General features: G+C 59.5%; 1 protein-coding gene across 4 annotated transcripts in view; it reads right to left on the bottom strand.

Moving 5' to 3' along the window:
* Positions 1 to 12254, bottom strand: part of NFATC1 (nuclear factor of activated T cells 1) — a 99376-nt gene extending 87122 nt beyond the window's left edge. For 3 of the 4 annotated variants that reach the window (XM_028139299.2, XM_028139307.2, XM_028139308.2), the window contains exon 1: positions 12051 to 12254. In XM_028139299.2, the coding sequence (XP_027995100.2) occupies positions 12051 to 12177 (127 nt within the window). In that variant the 5' untranslated portion in view covers positions 12178 to 12254. Of the gene's footprint in view, positions 1 to 7787; positions 8182 to 12050 lie in introns of those variants that run through there. The other variant, XM_028139301.2, reaches the window with a different exon arrangement.
* Positions 12255 to 12624: the final 370 nt, after the last annotated feature.

Genomic DNA, 12624 nt, shown 5'->3' with positions numbered 1-12624 from the left:
GACACCAGCACGCTGGATCTCAGGGTGCTGGTCCACACCCCAGGGCCCTTGCTAACAGGAATGGGTGCAGACACCAAACAGGCTGGACCCACTCGTTTCCAAAAGCAGCCATCCACCGCCCTCGATCATCCAGTCTTGTAATCCTTGCCATCGAGAGGCTCTTGCTTCGATGGTGCTAAATCCCCCTGGTAAAAACACTGGCTGCTCCCAAGACTGCAGGCCCGGCCCCTCCGGGCAGCCTGGGGAGAACCCACAGCCGCTTCAACCCTGTGTTGCGAGCAGCCCTTTGGAGAGAGAGCAACAGTGTTCCAGATGCTCAAAACGGGTGCCAGGTTCCAAAGAGCCCCCGGGGGACACAGAGGCGTGACAAGGAAGAGAAAACAAAGCTACGGTTGAGAAAGTTAGAGGCTGGAGCAGCAGGGATGCCTCCTGCTCGGGGTGTGCCTGTCAGGCCCTGCAGCTCCACGTCCACAGAGCAATGTCCTGAGCATGCTGGTCCTCGCCATCCGGGGCCCCGTGTGTTCCCAGGCGCCAGCGGGACACTGGGGACAGTCACATGAAAAAAGGGTGAGCCTCGTGTCCACAGGGCGAGAGGACCGGGGGAGGCCTGACTCCAATGCCAGTGCCCCGCTCTGCTGCCAGTCCTGGACGCCACGCCCATGCCACCAGCATGCACAGTGGCCCCGGCACAGACCGGCACCCTCACAGGCTCACCACCACTTTTTGCTGTTTGTAAATCCTCAGTAGAGGATATTTTTTTTTTCCCCATTGATTTTTAGCGAGAGTGGGAGGGAAGGAGAGGGAGAGAGAGAAACATCAATGTGAGATACACATCGACTGGTTGCCTCCCGCACGTGCCCTGATCGGGGCACGGATCAAATCTGCAACTCAGGTACATGCCCTTGACCGGGAATGGAACCCTTGACCCTTCGGTGCATGGGCCGATGCTCTAACCCACTGAGTCACACCAGCCAGGGCTGGTCACTGACACTTGCAACACAGAAACCGAAATCAGATGTTAAAACTTGGTTATGATATTTACAAAACGCCAACAAGAAGCTAATAACCCTGGGAAGGCACTTCCTGGCAGAGGTCAGGTTCCTCAGGAGGAGGTGGCAGGGGGCTGCAGCTGCCGAGGCCCCAGGCACCGGGGTCATGGTGACCTCTCAGTGGGGATGTCCCTGCATCCCGTGTGCAGGCGCCAGGCAGGGACCCAGAAGTCTCCCCGCGCCCCCCACCTACCCCCGGGGCCATGACGAACACCACAGAGAGCGCCTGAGCTGGACAGGAAGAGGCCAGGCCTGGGCGCTGTCCAGAGGGACCAGGCCAGGGCGGGCAAGCCCCACAGAAGGAAATCTTACTCCTTCAGTCACCGGGAGACGACATGCTACCTGTATTCCTTCCAAAGGGAGTCTGAAGACGGCCTTGGTAAATAATGCTGCTTTACAGCCACGTGCAACTTAGCGCACGCTCTCCTGTGTTCACAGACACGTCCGCACGTTCCCACCCCGCGTCCTCTCCGTGGCGGCCCAACACGCCCCAGTGTCCCCCCAGATCTGCCAGTTCAATAAAAGGACATCGGCGTCCCCGCGGCCGGCAGGTGTCTGTCCACAAGTCCATGCGACTGGAGGTAAAGTCCGACATCAGCCAGTCCGACCAAGAGCGAAGCCCCATCCTGTCACTGTGTGATTACGGTTATTATCGTTAAATGATCAGTACGTAAGATGTTAGCAAAGCAAGTGTGAAACAGAATTGTATACCTATAGGGCAGGACGTTTAGTGATTAGACTCCAACCAACAGCTCTATTCTGTTTGACTTGTCCCAACATTAAGTGTAGGTCAGAGGGAGGCTTGCCTGCCTTCGCTCTGGCATTCTTCACTACGGATCAGACGAGTGCGTCTTGGTCCCAAGCGGGTGCTAAACCGCCCGGAGCGTGCTGGCAGTACACCCTTCCAGGCTCCTCCTTCAGGAGTGGGGGTCCCCCGATGTCCCACCTGCCCCCTGCAGACCCCTCTGCAGCCCAGCACCCCTGCACTGGCTGGTCACCCACAGGGAACTTGCTGGCCTTTTCCTAGTCCGGACAAGCACTTTCCTGGCACAATGAGACAGAGCCGGGGGTCACTTCCTGTGGCCTCTGCACCCCTCCTGCTTTGGGGGCAGATGAAATGTCCCTGGGAGGCCCCCCCCCCCCACACACACACACGAGCCCCCAGGCTGCAGGAACCAGGCAGCAGCTACAATCCGCACGGCCCGCCTGCACCGGTCAGACTTTGCTCCCTGGGGACCAGAGCTTTCCCGACGTTTTGTCCTTGAGGTGGCAACGTCCCTGTGACAGAAACAAGCACCCCCCTCCTCCCCCGCCCTACCACACACACACACACACACACACACACACACACACACACGGAAGGAAGCATCCCCTCCAGTCAGGGCTGCCCATGAGAACGGGCCCCACACTCACACCCACGCTGGGTCCACTGTTTGGTTACAGCCTTTGTATCTGCAAAGCAGCAGATGCTCGAACGTCCGTAGAAAATGAACATTCACGTCAAAGAGAAATCGCCATCTCCAGAGACGCAGCACGAGGCACGTGGAAATACGACGTGTGGCTGTAGATATGAAGTTGCCTCCCAGCACTGCTGGGTCCTGCCCCTAAGGAGCCCTGGGTGTCCTTTCCAGGGGGCCTGGCACCAGCCCCTCCTGGGCCTTGGAGGAGGTTTTGGACCGATCCCTACACTTCCTGCCCAGCTAAAAAAAATAGTATGCATATCTATAACATATTTTAAGAGATATAGCCAGCCCAGCCAGCGTGGCTCAGTGGTTGAGCATTGACCTATGAGCCACGAGGTCATAGTTCGATTCCCAGTCAGGGCAGGGCACATGCCCGGGTTATGGGTTTGATCCCCAGTGTAGGGCGTGCAGCTGACCAATGATTTCTCTCATCATTGATGTTTCTCTCTCTCTCTCCTTCTCCCTTCCTCTCTGAAATCAATAAAAATATATTTTAAAAAATTAAAACAAAGAGATATAGCCAATCCCACAGTTGAACCATTTGTTGGCAGGAAGGTAATTCTGAGAATTAAAAAAAAAAAAAATTCTAGCCATTAGCAGAGCAAGTCTGGGGGCTCCCCAACAGCTGCCCACAGGCCTTAGCCCCTTGGAAGGCTGGGGATAAACTGGCAGGTGGGGGGGGGGGCCAGAGTGAGGGGCAGTTCTGTGTGAGCATGGGGTCCACTGACAACCGGAATATTCCAGGAAGCGGCCTTCATTTAAATAAACCTAAGTCTGCCGATGAGGAGGAGAAAAAACACAAAGCCTTTATTTAAAAACAAGAAAAGACTCACCTAAGCATGAGTTCTCCGTAATTAGACAAATTTTGAAATGAAGGCCCTGAAAGGGTGAACCTCGTCATGAACACTCCATGGAGCGGATGACGAAGTTCTCTCTTTAGAACAAAACCACAAGGAGGTAGAGTCCCGGCCGGCCGGGGCCAGGCCCCCTTTCCTTCCCGCTCCACTTCATTTGGTTTTATTACGAACGCAACTGCGTTCAAGTCTGAATTATTCCATTATTCCAAGGGACCCCATTTACATGGAATGAAAGTATTTCCAGTAACTTTCTTAACAGTCCTGCGATGTTCAGGCCGATTCATGCCGCGTCAGGAGCCCCCGGGGAGCTCAGCACCCACTGGAGTCATTTTCTGCTGGCGCTCTCGGCCCTGGCCCCCTGCCGAGGAGGGTTCATTAAATTACAGTGCAGGTGAGTACAAAGCCGCAGCAGGAGCTTAAGCAAACACGGGGAGCCTATTCAAAGTAGTTTACTATCATAAAAGTAATAAAACCGCGGCTCATCCTGGGAAGACAGGAGCTGCCCGCCCCTCACTCTCCTCGTTCTCTCTGGCGCCGACACCCTCCTGGCAGAGCACCGTACCAGGCGCTCTGGGGCCGGAGGATGGACACGGTGTGAGCAGGCGGGGCCTGGCGGCTGGCAGGGGTTTGTTTGGCTCCTAGGCTGGCCCAGCGCCCACTGCAAATCCAACGCTCAGCAAATTTAGAAAGCCAGAGTTGTCAGGATGATCTCGTCTCATTCGGAGAAGTAATTTACTTCAGAACCCTACTATTTTGTTCTTTCTAAACCACCACCCCGAAGTTTTATCCACGTGCTTTCTGTTAAGGCCAACAGCGCCTGGCGTCATGCGGGCACCCACGACCACCCTGTGGGGACTGCCCTTCCGCAGCTGTGACAGCGGGACCCGGGGTGGGGGCGGGGGGGGGGGGCAGCACCCACTGCGCTGACGTTCGGCACACGCGGGGCCACGTGTCCACTGAGCAGACGTTTCCAACAGGAATCCCCGCTCTGGCCCCTGTGCATCCTGCGGTCTTTTGCAAACTCTGAGAGACACACTGACTTTTACTTTTCTGTCGTGTTTGCTGGGGTTGAGCCACAGAACAGGAGGCTAGAAATAGAACTGACATGAGTGACTGCCAGGCCCCGTCCTCCCAAACGCCTGGCCGGACCCCCGTCCACGGGGCAATGGGGCTGGTACCCATGCAGCAAGATTATAATTTCGCAGGTAATGGAAACAAAACAAAATAAAACCAAAACACGCTCAATGCCCAGACCAGCGTTGAAACCTGTTTACTGAGCAGCAGCGCGAAATGCTACCTAAGGGCAGGGACTGGGCGGGCCCCGCAGATGACAGACAGACAGCTTCCAAGGGCACCGCTGGCCCAGCAAGTTGCCCGGAGAAGGCTCCACAAAGGCCACCAGAACGCCTCGCACAGCGGCAGGCACCCCCCCCCCCCCCCCCCAGAATGTCCCGTGAGCGAGCCCCGCTGGCCCTTCTGAGGGCCCTCGGCCTGGAGCGCCTTAGGTCCTTCCCTCTCATTCTGCTTTCACGGAGCTAAAACCAGCACGTTGCTCCTTACTAGCTGTGGTCTGCCTTTGACGAACATAACACACAATTAAAGTGCCCTCCATACAAACAACTGTCTCTGAGGGCGGCGGGGCCGCTCGCATGCAAGATACAGGGGCTTGTCCTGAAACGGTGAAGGCCCTGCCCCACCTCGCACACCCCCTGCTTCCAGGGCCTCCCTGCTGGGGGATGGAGTTCCCAGGGCGGGATCCCACCCGTGTCTGTGGCAGGGCGGACCTGCACGTGAGCAGGGCTCCGGCGCTTCACGGCACCCTCACCACTGCTGAGAATGGGCTTGAGGATAAAAATGCCTCCAGAGACATCCCTTCCTCACGGGAGCGACGAAATGCCGCCCACCAAGCATGCGGAGGGGCACAGACTGGCTGCACTGAGCTGGAGGTGGCCCGACTGCTGGGGAGACTCCAGCCAGACCCAGAGGCCTGGCCAAGTTCCTCCGGAGTTGCCAGGGTGACAGTATTGGCAGTGGTGGGCCGGCCAAAATAACGAAGCAAACAGGAGCCCTGGCGGCAAGCTGGGCCACACCCGCCTTCCAACTGACGGCAAGCAGCTCTTTCCTAAGACCCAGAGGTGAGCAGGAGACCCACTGCCAGCCTTCTGCCCCCAGGAGGGCGTTGGGGCCAATGGACAGGAAGACAGATGGGTGCAAACAGCTCACCTACCCCGCCCAGAGCACGTTATTTTAAAAATTCTCTTTTCTTTCTCCCAAGAAATGGTTGCTGACTGTCTATTTGCACCTGCTAGGCCCTCTGGGAATAAAGAACCCCAAGACCCAGTCCTTCCTTTGAAGGAACAGGGAAGACAGAAGCCCATCAGTGCCACACAGCCAATAAGAGCGTGAGGTGGCCTAAGTGACGGGGGGGACGAGGGCTAACCCATCCCTGTCCCCTGGAGGACAGGACACCGAGGGTTCCGCTCTCAAGTCAGAAGGAATCGTGACCCAGGCGAGCGGCTGGGCTGCCTGTGGCCAGGGCTGACCTGTCCTTCTGATGAGGTGCCTGCTTTTGTGCTCAGCATGTGTTAATAAAGCTGTGTTCCCAAGCTTACCATTGGTCTCGGTATTAGTCACTCATTCATTTATTTATATCCAGGCCCAGCCCGGAGATCATGTGAAGGCATTGCTATCACCCATTCAGAGCTGGAGAACTGAATGTAACAATTTAATATAATAATGTAATAATTTAATGATTAATAAATATAACATACAGCTAATGAGAACAAGAAGAAAAGACTTTATTCATAATTGCCAAAACTTGGAAGGAACCAAAACATCCTTCAAAGAGTGATGGGTGAAGGAGCTGGGGTCCATCCGGACAGGGGAATATTATTCACCACGAAAAAGAAATGAGCTGTCGAGCCATGAAAAGAGCCGGAGGAACCTTCCATGCATATTGCTAAGTGCAAGGAACTGCTCTGAAGAAGCTACATATTGTGTGATCCCAACTATGTGACATTCTGGCCTTTCACAGCATAAAGAGGCCAGGAGTGCGGTCCATACTGGCACCTGTCATTTGCCATCTTTGCTAAATGAACGGGAAAGTGGTTGAACTCTCAGGGAGAGGGTCTTCCCATGGAGAGCTGCACACGAGCCTCAGGCAGCCAGACCCAGGGGGGAGTCCAGGCCTCAGATCTCTCCCACCGGGTCTGCCTGGGCGCCCATGCCTCCGAGGCCTGGAAACCCACAGCCAAGGAAGACACGGGGAGGCGGCTAGAGAGCGCGGGTAAGGAAGATCAGGCAGCCCCGGCCTGGTCAGAACATTTATTTTTTTAAAAAACGACCAGGGGGTTACAGTCTTTAAAAGAAGAGCGGTGAACGATATAGAAAATATTATACAATTGTTGCAGAAATGGCAATAGTGCCAAGTGTGCTGTGTGCAGCCTCATCGTCTCACCGCCACGTGGGCACTGACCGAGAGCAGACCCTGAAGTCGCCACAGAAAAAGAGGGTTGAGAAGGGGCTCCTGGCTTTCGCCAAGCCACGGCCTGGCAGACAGGCTGGGATTTCTCAGCAGCTCTTATTCAAGAGCTCCCATTCTGGGGGGCAGCGGGTCCCTTTATTTAGACAGACAAGAGAAAATGAAAGAAAGAAAAGGACCCCCCCCCACCCCCGCTCCAGGGTTGGGCTACTTCCACTTTAACTTCCTTCTGGGAGGGGCTAGGAGCCCAACCGATGGGGGGCTCCACGGCCCCCCTGCCCTCTGGCAGTGACCACTCACCACCTGTCCCCAGGCACTGTCCAAGTTGGGCCTTGGACGCTCCTGTGCCCTGGCCCGAGTGGTGCAGCGGCCGCCTGGAGCCAGCGGCCCCTCCACAGGAAGGCTCCAGAGACCAGCACAAGTGACCCACAGGCAGGGCCCGAGGCTCCCTGACACCTGAGCGGTGGCACCAAGCGGCTTCACAGGGTTTCCTCGGCCCAGCCGCCACTCTCCATTAAACCTGACCTGTTTTCCTCCTGCTCCACAGGGGCCTGGCACCCGACACGGGAGTGGGGGCACTATGATGCTGTCCTGGGCAGGGGTTGGGGTCCGGGACCAAGGGACACAGGAGCAGAGAGACTGGGAGGGGCTGCTCTGGCCCCAGACTGTGTCCCCAGCCTGGCTCTTCCAGACCTCGCCCTGCCTGCTGACTCCCGTACCCCAAGAGCCCCCACCCACGACCCCTGCATCACAAGGACCTGCACCCCTGGACCCTCTACATCCAACCCTTGCACTCCCCGGTCTGCACTCCATCCCTGTACCCCAGCACCCTGGACAATGCACCCCAGACCCACAACCCCTGCCCTGTACACCCAGACCCTGCACCCCGTTATCCCCTGCACCTTGGGCCCTGCACCTCCAACCCGCGCGGACCCACCTGGGGCGACCCCGGCGCCCTCGTCGCTCTGGTTAAACTCGAAAAGGAAATCAAAGTCGAACTCCTGGTCCTCCTCCAGACCCGTCATGTCGGGAAGGCCCGTCCGGAGTGCGAGTCAGAGTCCAGGGTCTGGAGTTCAGGGTCAGGGCCGGGGTCGGAGGTCGGGGTCCAGGATCGGAGTCAGGGTCCGGGATCAGGGGTCACTGCCAGGGTCCGAGGTCCAGGGTCGGGGCCGGGGTCCAGGGCCAGGGTCCAGGGACCGGGGCCGGGACCCAGGGAAGTCGGAGTCGGGTTTGCGGCCAGAATCGGGTTTGGGGCTGGGGTGCGGGCCGGGTCGGGTCGGTCCCCGGCCGGCCGCGGGCACCTGTGGTCGCCGCCCCGCTCGGCTGCGCCCTGCGCCCTGCGCCCAGCCGGTCCCGGTAACGTGACTCCGGCCGCCCCTCCCCCGCCCGCGCTCCGGCCCCTCCCCCGCGTTTCCGGGTTCACACAAACAGCTCGGCGGCCGCGTCCCGAGTTTTAAATAAACTCCGGGAGCCTCGCGCGCGCCCGCTACTCGTGTCCCGCCCTAGCGCCCCACCCGCGGGCGAGACCCCAGAGGGTCCCGAGGTCCCGAGGGTCCACGTGCGCGGGGGGAGCGGTCCTGTCCGGGACCCCCCACGTCCCGCCGACTCCTCCGTGACCCCAAGTGGCGCAAAGAGCAGCGCCCGCTCCCCGGAGCGGTGGCGACACTGGCCAGGCCCACGGACTTTGTCTGCAACTTTGTGTTTTGTTTAAAGCTTGCGCGCTGCCCGTCCTCTCGGGGAGGAAGGAGGCGGCGCTTCCCGCCAAGGCCCCGACATCCCGGCTGGACCCCACGCGCCACCGCCAGCCACGCGGCTCAGGAAAGCGCAGGGGGGACAGGGGGCCCCGGTTCGGCTGCCGCCACACCGCGTTCATGCCCTGGCTCCTGGGCCTTTCTTGCCTCCGGTGTCTGACCCCCAGGCCCGTGCCCCTCAGGCAACCCTTCTTTTCCGTCGCACCTCCCTCTTCCAGTCCCCAGCCTCCTGAAACGCACCGCACACTCCTGTGCGTGGGGAATGGCCTCCCAGCCAGCGCGTGGCAGCTCCGAGCCCCGCAGGGCTGAGCGGAGGAGGGCCGGGGTGTGAACCCCAGGGGGGCCCAGAGCAGCGCACCCGGCCGCCGCCCTCTGTCTTTCTCCCAGCGGTGTGTGCTAACTGTCCCCGGGGTCCGGGCACCCCCTCAAGCCAGCATCTGCAGCGAGAAGAGGGGGGGAGTGAAGGCCACGGTGCCGAGAAGCGCTCACTGGGCATTCCAGTCCGAAGGGGGAGAGGGCAGTGGTACCAGATCCGCCATGGCAGTCCTGCTGCTAACCCGCCCTCCTTTCTGCCCCACAGGCCCTCTGCCCCGGGGGCATGGGTTTTTCCAGAAGCTGGGACCCCCCGCTAGTCACGTGACCCCCGCCTGCACCCCAGAGCTGCTCTCCCGTGACCCTTTGCCAAGGGCTGGTTTTCTCCAGTGATAAACTATAGTTCACTTTGGCCTGATTTAGTTTCTAATAATAGTTCTCACTTTGAGATGTATGTTGGAGGGTTGTTTTGTTTTAGTTTGCTTTTTTTTGCTGACCTTCAGGCAAATGGAAGTTCTGTTTTCTGTTGAGAAGCCACAACATCTCATTTTCCCTCTCTTCGCGTTGGTTTTTTTTTTTTAACTTCAGCCACCTTCTCACCTCTGCGAAAAATCGACACACAAATAATAGCCCTCCTCATCTGCTTAGATGAAAACCTTTCGCTCCACTGTCCTGGAGAGGTGGGTGGGCACTCCGCGGCCGTGCCCACCTGGTCCCTGGGCCCTGCGGGATTCAGGACTCAGGGCTGCTCTTCCCAAGGCTGAGCTGGTGGCCCCTACTTAGTTCCAGATCGCCAACCAAGGTGACCGACTAGCTGGGGTGGCCCTTTTAAAAACACGCGCCCCTTACCAGCCCCCCAGGACTCTCGTCTTAAAAGTGGTCAGCGCTATTTGCCAACTCAGCAGACACTCCTGTCTTGACGGAAATGTTTAGCTTGGCGCTTCCTCGGAGGCTGCGGGTGTTCCCTGTGGTGCACGTTCCAGCCCTGAGTGTGATCCAGTGGGGCGCCAGCGCCCTTCTAATCTGGATTAGGAAACATGGCCGAGAAGTTAAATGGCGGGAGCAGGAGAACAGGGGTGCTTTGTTCTGTTCTGGGAGCCTGGGGGCAGGCAGTGTGAAGCAACCTCGGAATGGGTGGGTGGGTGGCTACCTACAGGCCTGCATTTCTCTGCATTCTGCTCAGGGAAAACAAGCTCGGGGACATCAGAAGCAACAGCGCCTAATGAGCGGCAGCCCAGATGCTCGTCAGCCTGGGGGAGGCCGGCAGCCTCAGACTCTGAGATGGCACCCCATGCCTCCCTCGGAGGGCCTGCGTGGGGACAGGTCGTCCCCCCCCCAGCCCTGCAGGGCGACCTGCCGCAGATGGAGGGCCTGTCTTTATGAAGGATTAGATCAGACATTCTGGTTAGCCTAATTTTGTCCTTATAAGAGACACCATTATTTGTTTAGTCAAAGGGCACGCTGCACCTGGCCCTCCGCCGGTCCGCCCGCAGAGGCATTCTGAAATGCATCTTGTTCAGTGGGAAACAGGAAAACTCGGCGCCGCCCCCAGGGATGGTTTTTCCTCTTGTCAGTGAAAAGGTTCTTGGCTGCAGGACGGACCCCTGACTGTTCAACTAAAAAGACAACCTGGACTTTGGGGAAACTTTGAAATAAGTGTCCAAGGGTTTCAATCAAAACCTCAAGAATTGTTAAAAACTTTTTTAGTAGCAAGGCTGGTCCCGTGAACATTTCCTGATGTTTGCATTTTGACAATTTCTAAATTGAGGTGAAAGGGTAAGGACCATACGGCATGTCTTCCTGCCTTGATTCAGAATATGTGGAAAGCCATGTGAGACCCCAGGCCACTGTGGCGCGGAGCCTGCCCCGGGCCTGCGGTCTCGAGCCCTCTGCCAGAGGGAACCCGCCCGCGGCCGGCAGCTTCGGAAACTGCACTCTGAGGCCTGGCGCTCGCTGGAGGGAGCAGGAAGCAGCAGGGCGTGCTTGCTAGCGCTCCGCGGAAGGATGCCCGCCTTTATAAAATATGAGGACTCATTACCCACGGGCAGGTTTGCCAGCTTCCTTAAAGTAATTTAAACAAACCGCTTCGGCACCGAGAAGGCATTTGGAAAGATGTCGCCCAGCTTCCCTTGTGAGCTTGCCATCCTAGTTCCTCCCCGGGGTGCTAGTCACCCCTCTCCCCCAGGGTTTCCAGGCACCTGAGCGAGCTTCCCCTCCCTCAAGAGGTCCCGGCTGCTCTGCTCACTGATGGTTCTTACAAGGTTGTGACAAAGGGGGCTGTGGCTGTGCCTGCCCCGCGGGGGGTGGCGAGTTCACTGTCCCGCCGCGGCGACAGCGCAGACGTGCCATCCTGTGACTCTGAACAAGCAGCTGGAAACTTGGCGGCCCCCTTTCAAAGTGTCCTGAAACGTGTTCTGCGGTTGGAGCTCTGGTGTCCATGGGACGCAAAACCGCCAGAATCAGGGGCTGCATTCGGAGTGCATTTGATGGCTTTCAAATCCTACATCCGGCCTCCAGCCCGAGGGCTCCGAGTCGGCTCAGGAACGCGGAGGCGGATTTGGAGGATGAACCTTGGAGAGAGCGCTCGCGGAGGGGCAAGGCCCCCACACCTCACGTCGGACTGGTCTTTGAAGCCAGAGGGTGGCCTCCCCCCCCCCCCCCACAGGGCAGGGAAACAGACCATCCTTCGCCCTCCCCTAGACATCGCTTCATCCCGAAGTGCCCTTCGTGGATCTGACGGTCCTAACCTCACCCCGTCCTCAAACCGCCCGCTTTGAACCGAGTTTCTACCGCCGGGATTCAAAGCGAGGCTGCACCAGCAAAGGCCGAAAGCGCGCACTCACAGCTGGAGGAGAGGAGACACCTATTGGCAAGAAGGCGCGCTCGAAATCAGGGCTCCTCCGGGGAAACACCAGGGGGACACCGCTTCCCAATCTGTGCTGCGCGCCCGCCAGCGCGCCGGGGACCCGCGCCCCTCCGCGCGCGCAGATGCCGGCCGGGCCAGCGGGCCCCTCCCCGAGTCGGACCCCGGGGGCTCGCGCCGGCGGCACAGGCGCGGGGGCGGTGGGCGCAGGGCTGGGGGCGTCAGGGCCCGGGGCCGGGGGGCCGTGTGGGGGGCGGCAGCCTCACGGGCTTACCTTCCTCCGCCGACTTCATGGTGCCGCCGGCGGGCGGCGCGGGCCCCAAAGTTTCTCCTCTCCCGCAGCCGGCAGCCGGAGAGCCGAGTGGAAACTTGGAAGGGACTGGAAAACTGGTGCTTGGCATCCACGCGGCCGCGGCGGCGCGGAACAGGAGGAGGAGCGGGCACCGCCGGGGTCGGGCTCCCGGGAAGCTGACTCCCCGGCGGACGCGCGCTGCCTGGGCTCAGCGTCGCGCGCCCCGGAGAAATGTCATCCAGGGGCGTGTGGCGGAGCGGCTGCGGCCCGGGACTCAAGCGGCGTGGCAGTGGCAGGGCTAGGAGGGGTGCGCCCGTGCCCGGTCCCCACGCTTGGCAGCCGGGTCCCTCGCAGCGACTGTGCCTGCGAGTCCGGAGTCTCAAAGTCTCGCTCTGACGCAGGGCCGGGCTCTGCCTCCTGCCTTTTTAAAGCTGGAAAACACCTCCCCCGCCTCCCGCCGCCCGGTGCTCCCTCGCCCCCTCCCTGCCATGACATCACGCCCCGCCCGCCCGAGCCGGCGCGGGCCCGGGGGACCAGTGCTGAGCGCGGGGCCCCT

The sequence above is a fragment of the Eptesicus fuscus genome, chromosome 12 (genome assembly GCF_027574615.1).
Source record: "Eptesicus fuscus isolate TK198812 chromosome 12, DD_ASM_mEF_20220401, whole genome shotgun sequence".
Lineage (NCBI taxonomy): Eukaryota > Metazoa > Chordata > Mammalia > Chiroptera > Vespertilionidae > Eptesicus > Eptesicus fuscus.
The sequence above is the reverse complement of the archived record's forward strand: the minus strand, read 5'-3'. Positions and strand labels throughout refer to the sequence as shown.